General features: G+C 40.3%; 1 protein-coding gene across 5 annotated transcripts in view; it reads right to left on the bottom strand.

The window, feature by feature from the left end:
- Positions 1 to 20,256, bottom strand: part of ADGRL2 (adhesion G protein-coupled receptor L2) — a 217,983-nt gene that overhangs the window by 42,869 nt on the left and 154,858 nt on the right. For 3 of the 5 annotated variants that reach the window (XM_018553128.1, XM_018553129.1, XM_018553131.1), the window contains 4 exons: positions 7,451 to 7,750; positions 6,441 to 6,544; positions 6,157 to 6,342; positions 4,865 to 4,903 (listed from right to left, as the gene is read on the bottom strand). In XM_018553128.1, the coding sequence (XP_018408630.1) occupies positions 4,865 to 4,903; positions 6,157 to 6,342; positions 6,441 to 6,544; positions 7,451 to 7,750 (629 nt within the window). The remainder of the gene's footprint in view (positions 1 to 4,864; positions 4,904 to 6,156; positions 6,343 to 6,440; positions 6,545 to 7,450; positions 7,751 to 20,256) is intronic. The other 2 variants (XM_018553130.1, XM_018553133.1) reach the window with 1 other exon arrangement.

The raw sequence follows: 20,256 nt of genomic DNA, 5'->3' as shown, positions 1-20,256 counted from the left end.
ATTTACAATCAAGTAGTCTGATCCCTGCGGGAGAGGAGACTGAGGAAATGCTTCCTCCTGCCTGCAGCTGTCATGTCTAGGCAAAGTCACTAGAATGGAGCTCAAAATGGCTTTTTAATGATAAGTCATTATATATATATAATTTCAGTTACTTATTTAAGCAGGTGCGTAAAACTGTAAAATTCATGAAAGGTCCACTATAAGTGGTCACTTTTTTGTTATACAATTTCCTTTGTATGCTGAAATTCAGTCATGGCACTGGGCAGGGGCAGAAACAATTAAAGAGGACACAGCAATATTTTCAAGGTGGGAATGGTGAAAAAGTTTTGATTATTTTGGATATAAAATTAAGAACTGAAAAAAGGGATGTAGATAGATTTGAGATGAGTTGTGTCTATTCTACTATTCTAACAACTGCAAAATACCTAGAAAAAAAGGCTTGCAAAGACTACACTAAATGAGTCTACAAGAACAAAACACGTGAAATTCCCAGATTAAACCATGTTGAGGATACAATTCAGCACAGAGTCATTTAATTTTATGTGCAAACATGGCTTAGTGACCCACTGAGGGATGGTTAAACCATTTACAACAGTTTGTGTTTCAATGCTGAGGAAACCACAGAGAGGGCAAACCCAGCTTGCCCCTTTTTGGCCTCCTTCATCTGTCCACTAATAGCCCTTTAACTGATGTAAAGATAACGACTGCAGCTGACAGGTTTATTGTCAATTCCCAATCACGAAGATTGAGCACATGTGGCTTGGTGCTCAGTTTCAGAGACTCAGACATGCAAAATAACATAATATAAATGGAAACAGATTTTGAAGGTACAAACTGAAATGAGCTCCATCAAACCGATCAAGCTAAAGGTTCAACCAACTGTAGGCCTGCTTCTATCAACAACCCTACCAGACATGTCAGATGAGTCTTGTTGTATCTTTTAAATAGGGGGGCATTTTAAACACTTATTCAAGAGTAGGAAGAAAAAAAATGGCTGTACCATTTCAGATACCAGTGCCGATACTTGGCATTTTCACGTGCACTACCAGGATTGCAGCTGTGACTGGGCCCTGGCGCTCCACCACTGTCCTGCAATCATTATTCTGCATTGTTTAAGAAGAACTGTCACATGACAACAAAGGTATCAGTAATTGGTATCTGTGAGGACAAGTATTGGTACATTAAAACAGGGATGCACAAATCCCAGGAGCACCATAGCCAATGCTCCTTTAAAATCACAGCTTGGAGCTGGAAAAGTATCTGTATTTGTCTCAAGTACAGTACTTGGGATCTCTGCATCCCTATTAAATACAATTGTAAGCATACAGATACAGAGGTCATATCTGGAACTCTTTTGTGGTTTAAGTGTACAGAGAAAAAAGTATGTTATTATAATAAATAAAATAAGATCACAATACTGTATTTTTATATACTTCCATATTGTCAGCTGAACCTTTTTATTACTTCTGTCATACTGCTAGATGGGTTTTTTTTTTGTGCATCAAAAAGATATATATATATATATGTACACAAAGTAAGTAGTAAACCCTTTAAACAGGTCCTGGCATGCTGAATACAGAATTTCACTAGTTATATTATCTTACAATGAATGTCAGTATAAATAGGATTTGGAGAGAATGCAAGAGCTGCAAAAATAAATGTAATATTTGTTTTCCTCCTACTACCTTTTCTACCCAAATATAGCTACTTAAAAGAGGAAAACCAGATAAATCTCTTGTGTGCATTTTATTTCAAGATCTGTTCACGCTATTGGCTGGTTCCTGTACGACTCCTCCCCTGTCCACAAACTGCAGCTTCAGTCTGTAACTTACCCCTTCTCTCTCCTCTGATTGATACTGTTTTTTTGCCAGCAACAAAGTTGGCAGATCAGCGTTTTGATTGGCAGGTATGGAAAGCAATGTAAACAGTGGACAATTATTTACAAAGAGGGCTGTAGGCACGCAAAGTTTGGCATCCTTAGGCCTCGTTCACATAGGCATAAAGAACAGCCATTTGCACTAACCAAACACTTTGAAAAGCCTGTTTGATAACATAAAAGTGAGCAGCCAAATTCAGATATTTGCTTTGATCCTTTTTTACCTTGAAAAATTACTAAATGTAAGTCAACATTGTGCACTAAAAAACGCCTTGGCCACTCGCGTTAAACTTTTGCTTTTCATTAATGTCCTTTAAAAAGAAGTTTAACGAGGGGTTCTAAAGCTAGCATTATTTAGTCGTACTTAACTGGTCTTCTGTTCTGTAATGTTGAAGATGGCTCTTAGCTTATACAAGCCCCTGCTAAAATTCTAGTGCATGACAGGAAGATACCCCAGCATTTATGTCCAATCAGGTAGTGCAGATACCTTAATCCAAGGTTGATTGTTCAAGAACAGGATGGGAGGCCTGAAAGGTATTGAACTACCCTGTTCTTGTCATATAATGCTATCCTTGGTGTCAGGAAGTCTGTAGAGGCGTAAAGCTTTTGATTTACTTAACTAAAGGTATGCATTGTCGAAATGCCGGGGCAGCGATATTAAAATGGCATTACTTGTGGGAGACAGATAGTACTTGCTGGAAAATAGACTGTCCAGTCTAGCCTACATGGTTACCCAGACATAGCCCTGATTGTCTTGTAAGTAATACATTCTAATATATATATGCTGTAAAGTGTAAGAAAAACAAACAATGGATTATACATGAAATATTCGAAAGCTACACATGTCATTTTCCTGACACTCATCAGAACTTAAGCAGAGGCTTGGATAAGCTACATAACGCCTTTAATATTACAGAGCAATTCTAGTGGTATGCGACTAACTACTAGTAGCTACACCATGACCTGAACAAATGAGAACATTCACAGACATAGGGTGTTCTGAAAGTTTCAGACAAAGCTTTAACAAATGCATCCTAAAGCACAAGCAAAACTAGCCAAAAGCATGCACTAATGCTATATGCGCTTCACAAGCATTTAGAAAAACACAAAAACGTTTTCTTTCAATATCCACGTGAACTTTCCATTTGCACAGACCATTTCTTTAGTTGGCACTGACCAGGCTTAGTTTATGGTGATAATGTATAAATAGCTAGCTAATAACTATACAGGGACAAGCCACCTCTGTATCTGCTGCCTCTGTATGCAAATATATCGCACTACTGTGCTCACTTCAGCTGCCCCTGTTAAACATTAAGAAGAGCCTTAGCAAACATTGACGGTTTTCACGTTATTAAATAGTGGATGGGTACTATTTCCATATTCATTCCCTGTTTTTTAAGCACCGTGACAACATTTTGGTGCCAGGATGCCAGCAATGCTCTGACCATTTGCTAAGCACTTACCAAAATACATGACGGCAAAGTTTTGCAAAATGAACCGTCAAGGATCATCTAGCATAAGGCCCATGTCACACCAACTTTGTAGTAGAGATCTGTAGCAGCTACAAATCTCTCTAGTTATTTTCTCTGGCGATTTGTAGGTGGCACCAAGTTTCTGATGTAGTGGACGTCAAGGCTTAATAAGGGAGCTACAAAGCACTTGTGTGCCTAGGTGCACCTTTATTGGATAACATAAGTTGTACTGAATCACTCAAGACTAAGTTACAAATTAATTTGTAATTTTTGCAGCACAGACCTATAGTTAGATGTAATGAATATTTTTTTCCTAGCAGTAGAAACACCCGCTACAAAATGATGCAACAATGTGACGTGGGCCTTAGAATGTTTTGTTGTCATTTTATTTTTTTTACATTTTTACCACCTTTGTTATCTAACTCTAATCCATCTTAAAATCCTTCCTTGCACAGCAAGACAGAAGTGTCGCAAAAGGCTTCCTGCTGTTAGCACATCAGACAACTGGTCTGCTGAGGCGGTTTCATTAGTCCCAAGGTAATAAAGGCTTCATATCTAAAGTTCAAACTGATCCCTCTGCTACCACAAAAAAAACCCCACTATATAATTTGCATAGTGAAAGCTGGCCTTTGATTTAGCAATTTGGAAAAAAAAAGGAGGTACATTTTTCTTATCTGGTCAGAAGAACTAATTTCAGAGCAGCGTTAGTCAAAAATTAAGGTCAGAATGCAGTGTAATAAGCAGCGGCTTGTGACAAGAGGTGACGCATAATGAGGCAAATGACAGACGGCAGTGCGGTAAAAACAGATTTTTTTTTTTTCAACTACAAATAAAATTGCTAATCATAGCGTATTAGTGGGAGTGATAGAGTGAGACGGTGGGGAGGTTTGCACATATTACGGAACGATGAGTGTCCTTCTTGCAGACGTCCTGTGATCTCATTACCAAATGGTTCCTCGCAATGATTCTTAACATGCACACGGACTGCGGTCAGCCGCCTGATAGCGGGAATTTGGCTAGTAAGGCATTTGATTACGATTAAAGGGGGATTCCAGCTTGTGCCAAGTATATCAAGCAAGAACTGAAAAAATTACCATTATGTAATATATGTGCTGTAAAGAGAAAGGAGGGCTAACCATGAATTATACATGAAATCTTTGATAGGTCAGCAATCTTGATTTATTGCTGGTGGGTAAGAACAGATTGAAGGTATATCTGTAAATAAACAGCCCACTAGCATATAAGGACATATATACATGCTAAGAGGCAGAGAGTTCAGTAAGTGACAAAACAAAGACCTTTATCCCTCAGGATATGTTGCCTCTTATCTTTGCATTATGGAGATTTGAGTAATTTTACAGGCAAAGTAGCAACCCCCTTTAATGAGGACCAATTCATCCACCAGTGTACAGCCATACTCTGGCCCGATTCCCGGCATCAAAGACGGATAGACGCACAGTGTGACACGGAGGAGGAAGGGAACCACAAGACGTAAGGAGGTAATAGGAAATAATACCTTTAAGTAAGCTCTGCAAGTCTTCTCTCGTTTTTGGAGCTTTGTAGAAAGAAAACCAGATTATTACATTAAGGGAGATTTTTCAGCAAAAAGGAAATCAGATTTCGATGTATGCAATAACTAAATGAGGGAAAGATTTCAAAGTACCCTTCATACTTTGGAGACCTTAATTGGGTATGAGTGTAAATAAGCAAGTATAAAAGTAGAAGAATCAGTAAGGGTGACCATTGATGGGAAGACCTCAACACCGTGATTTTCACAAGTGCCAACCTTTGGAAGAGCATATGTATGGTGTACATGGCCTGATCCTGGCTAGTACCAGCACAATCTTATTATGTGCCTTTATTGCACTATACATGGCCAAAAAGAGCCAGCTACCTAAAACAGAGACTTAAAAATACTGGGTCTGGAACAAAAATGGCTACTGGATTTATTTTCACAGCCCTTCAGTCAGAATTTCCACAGGCATTTTGTTTGGTGATGACCTTCAAATTTTTTAGGGCCAAAACAATGGACAGGGCAGGGTCCAAGAAAATGTCACATTTACAATTTGCACCCTTGTCTGAAAAGGAATTGGCAACCTATTTGAAGCTTAAATAATGGCAGACATTGAATAACCCAACTCATTTTACTGAAAGCAGACCAGCAAAAGATGGATTATAACCAGTTGCTATTGGCATTGCACTTTTCTCCTTGTACTCTTTTGCTGAATAAGCCTGCACGTGTCAATATAGTGCTTGGAGTGAACAGAAGAAGTATTATACAGGAGTTCTGGCAAATGCAAAACAATTTTATTTTTGTTTCTTTGGCTGGCTTTTCCAGCTTATCTATACTGGAAAATAATGCATAGTTCTGATTAAGATGTACATTCAAAATGAACAGGCTGCATAATCTGATAACACAGCACCTGACTTCTGCCCTCTGTGTGACTCATTTCCCTACATGGACTGCAATGCTTCACTGTGTCCCAGTGCTCCTCTCCCTGTGACGGTGTATCCTAGACTGCAGCAAGGCTCAGAGGAAGTGAACCATTGATTGACAGGTGAAGAAAACCGTGTGTAAACTCTAAACAATCCTCCCAGAGCGATATTGAGTTTTGCTTACACAACCTCTTTAAAGTACGCTGGTAGCTCTCATTGTGATTTTCCTAAGTGATAACTAGGACAGCACCTTTGGCATTAGAACTTCTCAATTGCCACATAATAGAAAGTAAAACACAGTGGCAGCTTTCAGATCTTGCCAGCAAGTTATATTAATTTAAAAGCAGAAATAAAGTCAGATTGAAATATTACCTTGTTATAACTGCGGCCAACAGAGTCCTTTTCACTGGGCTTCAGCTCTTGTAACTGAGCATCCAGAATGTCTACCAGCTGCTCCATAAGTCTTACCGAGGAGCTGACATCTCCGGCAAATATGGGACCTTTGGTATGTTTTGCCAGCTCATTGGCGAGGCTAGCGGCGTTCTCTCCACTTCTAATCTGTAATGCGAATCAGTCAGGCTTGTCAATACACGGTACATGAGTAATGGCTTATAAAAAGCTAACAGCGGAGTCAGCTGAAGTAAACAATGACAAACCTTTTGGGCCAGTTGGTTGACCCAGTGTGAGGTACAGTTGCTGAGATCTGGGCCCCTGATGTTCCAGGTGCCGGTGGCGATCTGACAGAGGTATGAAGACGTTCCTGGCAAACAACGTACACAGAAATATGTAATTTACCGCTTACAAAAACACACATATGTTTATGAGATCTAATGGGAATGCATACTCTTAAATGATTCCATATACATGTACAGTGTTAACTTAGGAAAGTGAGTGCTCACTGAGCTTTGTAAACGAGGTAAAGCTGTTATCGCTTTAATTACCTAATAAGCAAGGGAAATTAAAACAAAAAAAAACAAAAAAAAAACAAAAAACAAAAACTTGGATAATTCAAGTGAACCCAGTTTTACTGTATTTAGTAAGTCCAGGGATCAGTCACTCTCCTTGTTTAGTAAGTCAACTCCACTTTCACTACTCCCATCTCACAGCAAAACCAAAGTTGTCAAAAAACCCCTTCCTTCCCAGAGGCGGCTCTCAGAGTGTTTAGGAGTACACCTCAGAGAAGACTGAGAACTTTTTGAAAACTCTCCCAACAACTAGCTAAATCTGTCACTAAGTCACACTAGCAATTCATTTGCTGACAATGTTCCCTTGATACCTGAATGAGCAAGATGCCACTTCATTGCTGTTCCCCTTGCCAGCAATCAAGAATCTGCAGCTTTTCGGCTAGGGAAGGAGTGAATTTAAGACAGTAGAGTAGAACTTAGAAAAGGCAGATTTGGGCAGATGTTTCCACACACTTGTCTGAGATCCAACCATCAAAGGCCAAGTAGGGGGAATACTCACAGCAGTCATACAGAGAAGGTTCTAAATTTGCTGCATGACACATACGTGATAACTAAAGGGAGTAAAACCAAGTTAACACCTGAAACATATTCCTGGGAACAAAGCATGTAAACATATAAAAGGTCACATATGCAACATTATATGAGTTGAGGCGCACATCTTAGTCAACCGTGATTGTGCAAAAGTCAAGCAGACAGCCTACCTCGAGTTCCTTTGGGGCATGGACGTTCCACGACAACCCCCCTCTGTGTCTGTGGCCAGCTGATCCCCCTGGCGTCTCGTGCTTCACAGAATTTCTCCGGCAAAGGCGTGGTACTGGTGAGTGGTGGATTCCGAGTAGTGGACATTACAGGAGGTGGTTTTGGCCCTCGGCTCCCCTCCTTCATACCTCCTGCGGACGTTGTGCTAACGAGGCCTTTCTGTGAGGTGGTGGTAGTTGTCGTAGATATGGTGGTCTGGACCACTTCTGCCGGCAGCGTTTCTGCCACTATAGTTGTAGGCACTGATGAGAAAAAAAATTGTAGAATTACAATTAAATAAGGCAGGTAACACACACACACAACTATTTCTACATAGCCTATAAGGGCTTCTTCAGTCATTGGCTTACATTTCTTATAGATGGTGGTTCACAGAGCTGTGCACTAGATTTAGTGACCTCCACCACCTGCTCGCACGCTTTTCATTTATTATACATTATGGCAAATGCAGTTAATAGTTAGATTGCAAAGGAGAGTTTTACAGCTGCATTAATTTTGTCCAAGACAAGCTCTGATAAAACACAGTTGGTGGCTTCACCTACACACATCCATGTATATGGATGATATACTATATACTGTTATGATCGTTTGCTGAACTGACATTTTAATACATAGTGTTACAAAATCAAGTGGTGTAATGTTTAAGCTTAAGATGAATTAGATAACTGGTATTTAGAAATCAACTAACCAACAGACTTTTTTAATGCTAATGCAAACGTAAGCTTTACAAGTGTGTAAATGTGAAAAGGCTGCACAATCTTCTCTTGCAGAAGAAAACTTTACAGACACATATTTAAGATGTTGTGGCCCTATAAGATACAAAGAAGCCAAATGACTGGTGAAAACTGTGGTTATTGCCCCTTCTAGTGATACAATACCTGAGCTCTTCACAGCCACCTGCTGATAAGTTAGTGAAGTGCAGCAGTGACACAAGGTAGTAAAAGTTACCAATGAGCTTTTTAAAAAGAAATATAGCTGGACACACAAACCCCCCTCCAAAATAAAAGTAAATAAATGCATCAAGTGAAACTATATAGGCTTAAAGTGTATATCTAGCAAAAACCTTTTGTATAAACATATATATTGTATATAGTCAGGGAAGGATTAGAATCCCTATCAGGTTTCTACTGCTATCCATGGCTGTATTGGAACTCCCGTCACACAATACAAACTGACTGAATAATTGCCTTTAGATCTACCGAGAAATACATTTAGCCTACCTGATTGGATATTAATTGATTGGAAAGTAAAAGGTAGAGCCTCATAATAGATAGTTTTGGTAAATAAAAAGGAGATTGTAGATTGTAAGCCCTCACGGGAAGGGTCCTCCTTACCATTCTGTCTTGAATTGTATTATGATTGTAATGTCTTCCTTATATTGTAAAGCACTGCGCAAACTGTAGGCACTATAAAAATCCTGCATAATAATAATTGTACAAATTATGTACAGTCAGGTGTTGCGTGAACTTCAGAGAGATTTCCCCTCAATAATTTATGGTGGTAACAGCACACTCAGACAGGAAGTAGGGGGAAAAAAAACCTTCAACATGGGGGGTGGTTTCATGCTTTCCTCTATTCCTATCCTAGAGAAAAAATGCCAAATGTTTTGATTTAAGTCACAGGTCATTACAGAAAAGCTGCATATTAATCTTATACACATGGATTAAGTTAAGCAAAATGCCTCCAGCCTAGCCTTATACAGGATATAATGCAATATTCACAGAATTGACAATGTGTATTTTAATATACACTTTGCATGATACACACACGCGTTTTTCGATATTGAGTACCGATATTTTTTTTTCTGTACTCGCCAATACCAGCGCCCCGATTATCAGGAAGTTCTAAAAGAACACCGTCTTTCACTTGCCTAGGCTGCTGACCAATCAGGAAGCAGGGCAGGCCATAATACACTGCCCGGCTTCCTGTTTGGAAAGGAAGCCAGCTCCATGCTCCCTCAGGAAATGCGGGCAGAAGGAGATCTCCCACTGACTGGATATTTCGGTATCGCAGGCAAGTATTGGAGCATTTGGGCGAGAATTTGCACAAATACTCTCCCCCCCATCCTCATCTCTCAGCCACTGTTTCTAATTTGAGTTTATTTGTTGCACTGTTTGAAGGGACTGTGCAGTGGATTATCTTTATTTATTAAGGTCAGAATTAAAAAAAGCAAAAAAACACAATTTTTTTACAGATATATATTTTTGTCTGATTTTTAGGAAAAATTGCATTGCAAATATTTTGTATTTTACTGTTGATCTAGAGGGAGTAGTTCTCGTCTCCTTTATGGTTTACCACAGTCTCATCCTCCTCTGAATATGTACGTTCAAGTTCATCGATGAGACAGCATTGCCTGAAAGGAAATAACTACTGCCCTGCTGTCTTTTTTGGAAGCCCATAGTGCCCTGGGGATCCACTATCATATATTAAATGAATACTTGCTAAACACAGATGTTGAGGAAGGAGAATACCAATAAACTTGTGGTGCCTCCTATAAAGCAAACTTTGCCTAGTCTTCACAAATTACGGGGTCAGTCTCACTGTATGCTCAAACTTGCAGAGGGCTGTATTTTCAGGTTCCTTGCAGCTTGCTGCGCAAGAAAAGCACAGGATCACTTAGATGCCAGAAAGAGGCCAGCAGAGCTCACATGATTCTATTGTGACAGGGGTACTTAAGAAATGCTTTAGGTGTACTATGTTTTTGGTAATATCTGTATTTATGGTGACTCTTGCAGATGTCTGTAAATGTATGAAAACAAGACATTAATCCACAAGGTACTGTTGGTCTGCATAGAATCAGGACTGGAAAGGAGGGGGGTAGTCAATGGCGTTAGGGGGAGCTCTCACCTCAGACAGTTGGGGGGACCACAAGCACAGGCTTTCCCCAAAATGCCAAAAAGCTGTGTTTTGCATGCACGTGTCGCCATCTCTATATGTAAAAGAAGAAGAGCAGGTGGTGCCTGTGCAATTGGTTTAGCCCGACATTGGCCATTTGAGACCGGTACACAGAGAGCATGGCGGGACCACCAAGAACAGGGAAGAAACCAATACTATGGGGGCAAAGCTCTGTTCATCTCCAGGTTCATACCAGTCACTATTTAGCTGTATACAACCCTGGCAGAATCTGTATGAAAGAGTTCTATGAAAGAAAGATTGTCACATCTCGGGTATTTGCCATTATCTGAATATTCACTATTATGCAGAAACGGACCTCAGAGTCCTTGGAACAAGCACAATACAAACACTTTCCGCTGGGCGCAATGAATACATCAGAAGCCTGCTAGCATAAAGGCACAAGACAGGTTATGAATACTATTTATAAAGCCGATTCCATCTCTATTAGTTGTCAAGCAGCCTCCTTAGCCGGCTTTGTATCAACCAAGCTGCTACGATACGACTTCCTGCACTGTACGCCACATATCAGTTTACAAAATCACGCTACCAAGCAGATTTCAGGCTAAGGATCGGATCAAGCCTAAAAGGCCGACGTTTAGATACCCGTGAACGATAAAATTCCCTCCTTATTTATCTTCCATTAACACCTCAGCGAATACATCTCTTTATATTCTGTTATAAATTTGACTGACAGGAAAAACTGCTTCACATCCGCATGGCGTGGACACAAAAGCCTGAACACTGAAACGAGATTAAAAAAAATGAAATGTTTCTAGACAATACCGTGCATGGAAAATAATTCCTGGGCCATCTTCCTACCCAGGACTGATTTTTGCTTGAAAGATTTCACCATGCCTGATTAGCTCTGAACAGAGACGAGAGTTGCATGCATGTCTTCTTTAGAGATGGAAGATTTTTATGAACTGACATGGCTTCTTTAGATAAAAACCCCTTAGAAAAGAGAGCGAGTCACTCAATCAAGGGACGGAACGCGCCGCTGAATGAGAAGTGACAAAACTGGAGGAAGAGTGTTTTAGGAGGTCGCGCTTGCAAGTTTCTAGGACCTCTCTGCCACGGTAAAGTTTGGACGCAGAAAGCAAATTAATTGATAGGTCTTTCTCCTTGATTTAGCCTGTGGAATTTAAAAGCCAGGCTTCTACCATTCCCAGTGATTTCTTTGCGGGGGATGAGGCCTAGTTCACACGGGAGACACGTCTGTATGACAGCAGAAAATGAGGGGCGAATGTTCACCGCTCCATTCGGGCCTGATGGAAGCTTGCAGCCTGGGTGAAATGTAGGAAAATAAATAAGAACTGCAGCAAGATGGAAGGCACTGATTCTTCTCTGATTTGCAACATAACAGCTCTTTTCCATTTCAGCCCACATCAAATAGCATATTGATCAACTAAACTGGCCATGAAATTTCATTAAAATCATATATAGGTTTAAATCAATTTTGACATCAGTGCTGTGATTTGCTTGGCAGCAAATTGCTCCTATTATCTGACAACAAAGCAACATCTATTAAATATTTAAAAAATAAATAAAACAGGGAGGAATTATAACTATAAGAGTTCATTAACACAGATGGGAAAGCATGTCTTTAAAGTTTCAGGCCTCCCCCAAGAATTGTTTCGGTTGGTTGCAGATGCTGGATAGTTAAAGCCCAACTCTACGCTGGTTGTGGCCACACCCGCTGAATGCTCTGCACATACTATCCCCTGACGTTGAGTGACCTTTCAACCCAGCAGACTGAGGACATCTTGTGGTAAAATAGAAGTACTGCATTGGGTAGCTCTGCAGGTAAGGTGAGTATTGCACCCCTGAGCTGCTTTTTTATTTTCAAAACCCCCAGGGATCTATTTTTAAAATGCTCAAAGACGGGCTTCCAGAATTTTTGGTTCTCATGGCTGTACCCACCCTTAAAGAAAATCATCTGGAACCATGCTACACCTAACTTACAGCTATTGCAATACTCAGATCTTAAATGACACTCAAGCTCAGGAGTTAAATCTTAAAATTGCATTCATGCATCTCAACCATTAACAAACATGTATCTTATTTGTGTATCACTCGGCTGTAGATCCTCAAATCATCTCTGAATTGGTGCTGACATTGTCCTTCCTTCTGGAGGCTGGCTACATTTGTTTCCCATAGTCCCTGTGTGTGTGTTGCACAATAATTTTTTTCTTGGGTTTAGTTATCCTTTAAGCAAGGGGAAGACTAATTTTGGCTGCCCGGCTGTGGTGAAATTACAAATCCCATTAGGCACTGCAAGACTCTGGCAACCACAGGCATCCGAGAGGCAGATGCATGATGCAATTTGTAGCTTCACCACAGCTGGAAGGAACGTTTGCCTACTCCTGGCTTTAAGCTATCCACAGAAACAAGACAATGGCCCCGTCACCTGTCTTGCTTGCCGCTATTGGTTCTCACTGTGATAAAGAGCATTGACGGTGCTAGAGGTCCATTCAATAACCATCCTAATCAGCAGAGCAGCAATGTGCACCCTGCCAGCTACCAACTACCCAACTACCTTGTAAAATTGCAGTGTTTCTTTTGATGTGACCATGCCAAGTGACAGATACAGATGGACCCATGCCTGCAGATAATAACAAACAGGGCTCTGGTATATAATTTAATTTAAGTCTTGCCCCTTACACATGGGCAAGGGTAGTTCTGTCCCTTCCCTTCCGTAGCAAAAACCACACAATCTAAAGCTGGAATTACCTCTAAAATTAACAAAATGTGCCATAATAAAGAATACTTTTTTCCCTCCTCTCCTTCAAATTTGTTTTTTATTCAAAATCCGTGGGAGAGCTGATCAAGTTTGGCAAAGCGCTATTAATGTCATCATTAGGTCCATATCCCACAGCACGCTGCGCTGATTAGTGTGTATTTAATCACTCCGATGTGTATTAAAATTAGCAGCGTTCCATTAGCCTGGATCGCAGGTAATTCTTGATACATGTAGGCTATTTTTATCCCCAGAGATCAGCACTGATAACAGGACATATGACAGCTTCCTCTGCTTGTATAATTAGATAGCAAACTAGCAATCAAAGCAATGTGGCATGTTCAGGCCTGCACTTTCCCCTTCCATTATTATTAAACCAGAAAAAAAGAGAATATTTATCATATTACGCTGACTGTATAGCTATTTTTGCTCATACGTATGTGCGAATGCCATGGAGTAATAGGATGTAAGCGGCTTAGGCATGGAAAGTCCGCACCCACACAAGTGTTCAGTCATCAGATGATTCTGTGTTGGAAGGTAGAAACGTTGGCCAGTTTAAAGGGAATATAGTCGAATTTACGCTGTGTGTTATTTTTAGGTATTATTTATGGATGCACCGGTACCGATACTGAGCATTTGGGTGAGCACTCGTACTTGCCCAAATTCTCAGATTCTTACCCCGATACCGGAACTTCCGGTCAGAGGGAGATTCCCTCTGACCGCAGTGCCGCAAGGGAGCATGGAGCCCACCTCCCTAACTGGCTAAGAAGCCGGCTTCACGCTGGCTAGCGACACAGCAAAGGTAGCCTGGCTTCCTGACCAATCAGGAAGCCACGTCATTATCCTCTTCCTGATTGGCTGGGAAGTGCTTAACTTTGTCTAGAAACACTGCAAGGCAGCCTGCCTTCCTGACCAATCAGGAAGCTGGGCAGCAGCTCAGGACCTGCTGCTAGACTTCCTGATTGGTCAGGAAGCCAGGCTGCCTTTCATTGTCGCAAAGAAGCGTGAACCGGGTGTGCTTTTGATAGAACACAGTCTTCCCAGGCAAGCAGGAAGCCGGGTGATGGGTCATGACCCACCGCCTGGCTAATCAGGCTACCTCAGGATGGCAGTATGGTTAAGTAACGATAAAAAAATATCGGTACTCAATACCGAAAAACCTGTATCAGTGCATCCCTAGTATTATTGTATTATAGGTAGTATTGTAAGGTTCTCAGGAGACAGCTGATAACGCTCCAGACAGCTACCAGTTGAAAGCCATACAGTTCTCATCTTTTGTTTCATCTCAGTGCTGCTGATCTCATGAAGCCTCTTTGCAGCCAGTTCCTCTCCACAGTTGCATGGCATTTCTCAGGTCAGGTTTCCTGATGGCAACTGCAGCAGACCATGCATGTGTAATGCTTGAAAATGGCCACTTGTCTCCATCGGAAGCCCATGTGACAGGTTGTTGACACAGGAGCACAATTAGGAGACAGGGACAGTGCTAGAATTAAAAGGTTAGTCCACCAAAACAGATATGTCAGTTTTTTTTAGATGCTGGGGCTACTTATTGGATTGTAACATCAAAAGGCAAGATCTCCAGCTTGAGGTCCATCCATACACACACTACACCCCTTACTACCACCTTGCTACAGTTCCCCCCTTCTCTTTTGGGTGCCCAAGGTTGGTAAAATTGTGCCTACATATCCTACTGTACCCTTAGCTTGAAAAGCATAATGTAAACATGCAAAAGACAGAAACATGGGTGCTTTGGCAATTTATTTTTGAAGTTGGCTTCTTTGGCCATCTTCTTCATCTGGCGTTTCATATACTGATTGCCCCCAGGAGCTTTTTAGCCATAATATGCTTGCATGCATAGCATATTAGCAGATTTATCTGTCAAGGTGATCCACTACAGCACTGGTATGACTGGCCAGAGCCAGATGAGGTAACTCCTGCGCATGTGCAAGGAAGAGTTCCTTCGTCTTGGCAAGAATCCTGCCGAGCCTGTGCACTGTCTCTTCTGACTTACACAGTCTCTTCTGTTATATTACCCCTGCCTGTCAGCACTATTTTTATACATAACATTTAACTTCCACTTTAAGGTGCAACAAGGATGAAAAGAAAGGTTGAAGAGGTTGTAAGAAAGAGAAACTCACTTATTGATGATACACAGTGCTTTAGCAGTCTACATATCATGCAGTTAGCATATACATCTATCTAAAAGGTATGCAAATGTTGACAAAATTATAACTTTGCGTTCATGCAAGGTAATGGTTTTGATTTATTGGCCTTTAAGATCTGGAAGACAACAAGAAAGCTCAACTGAAGCATTAAAAAAAAAAAAAATCAGACTTAAAATGCCATCACTCAGGAAAACCACCCATGTTTTGTACGAAGAATTTTAATATCAGAACATAAATAAACTTAAATGGCGCCGGAGGGAATTTGCAGACCACTAGATTCATAAATGAATTCATACAAATAAATAGGAATGTGAGGGAACATGAGGACAACCTCGGCAGTCGACCTACAGAAAGCCATGTTCGTAGGACGGAGAATGAACAGTAGAACGCACGAAGGAAGCTTACATTGTGCAATATCACTCAAACCTGACATCCGCCCTGTCCCAGCCACCAGAACTGGCAAGGCTCACAACCTGATCTACCCTCCATATGCTCTTTGGCTGCATCTCCAACATGTTGGCTCGCTTTTCTGTTGTCAGTTCTAGAATCTGGTCTACAAAACTTTCTCTGGCACTGCTTCGCTTATATGACCCTGATTCTTTCAAAAGGTGCCATGGAAAATCTAACTCAACATTATGATGAAATAAATATTAACTGGGTAAAATGTAGATCATTAAAATGAAACAGAACACTCTGCTAGATTGTAGCAGAGGTTGATCTGCATTGTCTTGGCTTTCTTGGATGTCAGGACTCTTTATATGTTCCTGGGGCTGGCAACCGCATGTAGTTGGTTTTCTTTGAAAATGTTCTCCAGCTAAATACAGCTCCAGCCAAAACCAAAACCACTTGGGCACCCACTTTTTTTTGTCTGTCTTGCAGAAATGATAAAGGCCTTGTGTGAAAAATGAAAACTGTCTGGGCTGTCCAAAACAATCAGAAGTATGGTTTCATGTTTTTAACACAGGTTGACAACGAAAGGGCAACTAAGGCGGTTCCTTAGAAGGGAGGATACGCAAATGGCAATTAAGGTGGTTCTCCTTTGTAAAATGTCCGCCTCTGATTAATTATATTATTTATTAGTTTATATTGTGCCAGCATAGCAGTAGAGTGTTCAGAATCCTTCACATAAATCACATAATATTCTGCCAGCAGAACATTACAGTCTTATAGTCTATTGTACTTAACCAGATTAGCTTCTAAAACAAGATACTGGTTTACTTCCATTGCTATGGGATACAACTTCCCCAGCTTACAAATAGGTATTTTGGTCATCTGTATCTAGGCAACAGAATCAAACAGTCCTGCTTGGACTTTACTGCTGCATGGCGCACCATCAAAGAGATCTACCATTTCATCTGGCACAACTGTGATTTTTAGGCAAACTGCTCCATTGCCTATGGCTGCATCGTTGTCACTGTTGGAAAAAATGTAAAGTGGAAAAACAGGGGAGGCAGGCCTATGACTTTGTCATATAGCATTTAAAGCAAACTATAATATTGTTCAGTTTTAAGTTTGTTTTGAAAGTTTACTGATAAACTCATCTGAAATATTGTATACAGTACCCGTAATTTTTATTATATTAATTGCATTTTGTTTGCACAAACATTTAATAAGAGGTGAATCTATGTTATTGTGGTTGCACACAAGAAAGCCTAGCACCTGCTCATTTTTGAATGCCTCATACCATTGGAGATTAAGAAAAGCGTGTCCCTTCTCTGACATGTTCATTTGATAACATTAGATGGAATTAAACTGACTAGAGCACAGTAGTAGGTGTGAAGCAAGCCAGAAGAATCCAGTAGAGGGTAAATTATACAACAATTCTGTGCCCTGCACCTCAGCACTGTAGTGCTATAAGTGATCTATAGATAATTATTTACGAGTGAAATTCCGGACTTTTTATAATGTTAATGGAATGTTGTTCCAGAAGACGGATGTTGAACTGTTCCTTAAGACAGAATCGGCATGGTTTGTCAAAGGTACAAAACATGTAGGATGAAAGCAAACCAAAACCTCATCCCAACCATGAAGCATGGTGATGGAAATAGAATAGTGGAGGGAGGGTTTGTTACTTAAAGGGATCTGAATGGCTTGTAATTACAGGAGGGACCAATTTGCAGATAAAGTAATCTCCGAAAACGTTACAGTGGAATTTGGGAGTGACTGTCTGTAATGTAAAATTCCAAAGAAATTAGGTCATGCAACATGACAATATTCCAAAACACCGGAATAAATCCATAACAGGTTAGCGCAAACAGAAGAAATTCCATATTTTAGAACAGCTTTTATACCCGACCAAAATCCCATTGGAATGCTGATGACTGATCTGAAGCAGACTGTTTAGGAAAGGCATCCCAAAATATACATGAACTCATGCGGTTATGAACAAAGGAATAGGCTACCATTTCAACCTAACCGCTGTAAAGGTTTAATCAGCTGCATACAACATTTGGTGGATGTTATGGAGAAATTAAAAGTCTACGATTACTTCCTACAGATAATTTCAGCCACTAACTAATGCAATTTTGTGCAATCCAGTTCCTTTTAATCAGCTTTCAACCAAAAATGTTCCCTAGTATCCAGCGACCAGATAATTAAAAATGCAGTAAAAATGATTACAAATAGCCTCAATGCCACTTGAAAAATATGTTTTTGATGGATTTCCACTCCAATTGCTATCATCTGGTCAGCCAAAACCACAAAACATTTGTGGCTAAAGTATAAATGGAAGCAAGATAATGGTCTTATTGCCACCAATATGCTCCGAGGCTTCAATGACACTGACTTTAAATGCAATTTGCTCACTAAAGATATCCCAATGCAAATTGCTGTTACTGTTTATTAAAGAGATTTTATCCACATAGCAAGTGGTTTGGTTGGACTTCAGCTTTAATGTTTCAGTAAGTGCCCTCTATGTATGGCCTGCTGTATGTCCTCGTAGTTAAAATACCTACTTCATTTGGACACATCAAAGAGCTGACTTCTAATCTCTACGGCCACATGGAAATCTCAAGGGCCACATTCATTACATTCTGCTTTATTTTAACAGCTATTATGTTCTCTTTATTGCCCTGCTTAAAATGCCCAAGCCTTCTGCCCTTGCTGTTTGTCATTCATCAAAATCAATGGTTATATATGATACCTTTATGGGAAAAAAAAAAAAGTCTAATTATTGGTTGCAATTGTCATCCATCAAATATCAATTATTCGCAAGCACCATGAAAATGGCAGTGTTGAGAACAGCAGCGACCATTAAAGATTCTTTTGTTGAAAAATGCCTGTCAAATGGTCTTTACATGTCAGGATCAGATGCTGGACATTCACCGCTGTCACCTGCTGTAATCTGTGACCTTCCTGTGCCACGTCAAGACGACTTGATTACATGAAATTCCAACACAGACAGAAATAGTAGAACGCACATCAACATTCTGACCACCGTGAAGAAATATACAGTTGTGGTGATCACTTGAGTACAAACTAATATGGGAGGTAGACCATTGGAAATGTTTACATTTGAGAAAATGTAATCAATGCAAAAACTCTGTAATGTAACATGATATGAAAAAAATGGAAATAAGACGACAGACACAAGGAAAGAAAAGAGCCAAAAAGAGAAAATATAAAAATGAAGAAAAGACGAAAGGGATGAGGGATGAAAATTAGGAATGGTAGAAGGAAAGGAAACAAATGAAAGAAGGGAGGGAAGAGGAAAGGTAAGAAAAATGGAAGAGAAAATTAGGGGATGTACAAAGAGGAAAGGGAAGGAGAATAAAAAAGAAGCTATGGAAGGAGGATGGGAAAAAAGAAGACAAAGGACTGGAGAAGGAAAGAAAGGGAAAAGATGGAAAGGGGAGGAAAATATGATAGAAAGAAGAAAGGGAAGAAGCATAATAAGAAAGGTTGGGGAGAGAAGGAAAGCACTGCAGAAGGGAGGAGGGGGGATATGCAAGAAAGAGGGAATTGAAAGACGGAGGATGAAATTAAGGGATGATGGGAAGAAGAATGAAAAGAAGCTAGGGAAGGAGGATGGAGAAAAAAGGAAGCCAAAGAACTGGGGAAGGAAGTAAAGGAAAAGAATGGAAGGGGAGGAAATGACAATAGACAGAAGAAAGGGAAACAGAATGATAAGAAAGGTTGGAGAGAGGAGGAAAGGGCTGCAGAGGTGGGGAGAAGAGGAAAGGAAAGAATTGGAGGGCAAAGGAGATACGGTATGCAGAGAGAAATAAAAGAAAGTGAAACAAATGAAAGAGAAAGGGAAAAGAAATATAAGAGAAAAAAAACAGACGTAAGAATAGGAAAGTCAAAGAAAACCAAAGAAAAAAAAATGACATTCTGAACACAATTAGTAAAGGAACAAAGCTTACAGTGTGGGGATCTATTGAATGTTATTCTGTAACACTAACACTGCAAACCAGTTACAACTACAGCAAGTTGGTTGTGTGACCTTAGGAGAATGAAGGCCTGCACCACGGAACATAAATTAAAATGAGATTAGAGCCAAGTGCAGCCACTGTATAATTACCAAGAGGGGAGTACTACTCTATCCAGATAGCAAGGGAAAAAAAAAGGGGGGGGATGCGTGCAAACCACTGACACATCAACAGCTTGTGGTGAAAACATACATGATCCTAAAAGACTGCTGGTAAAGTATGAAGGCAGACCAGAGGCAGATGTATTCATCTCTCTGAAGCAGAGGAAACATCATTCCCAGGGCCTGTGTGCTCACATATAAAGTGAATTTATCACATGTCGGAAATGAGCTATCTCCTGCAAGCCATGTTCAAGGCATTATAAATAAATGGTGTAAATACATTTTTTCAACACCTGGGACAGAAGCAATGCAGCATGTACTGTAAAATGAAAACACTCACATGGAAACAGACAGTATAGACATGATACGCAGATTTTAATGCCAGTCATGAGGCTGTCATATAAAATCATTACATTTATCGCA

Source organism: Nanorana parkeri, unplaced genomic scaffold, assembly GCF_000935625.1.
Source record: "Nanorana parkeri isolate BGI_ZX_2015 unplaced genomic scaffold, ASM93562v1 scaffold111, whole genome shotgun sequence".
Lineage (NCBI taxonomy): Eukaryota > Metazoa > Chordata > Amphibia > Anura > Dicroglossidae > Nanorana > Nanorana parkeri.
The sequence above is the reverse complement of the archived record's forward strand: the minus strand, read 5'-3'. Positions and strand labels throughout refer to the sequence as shown.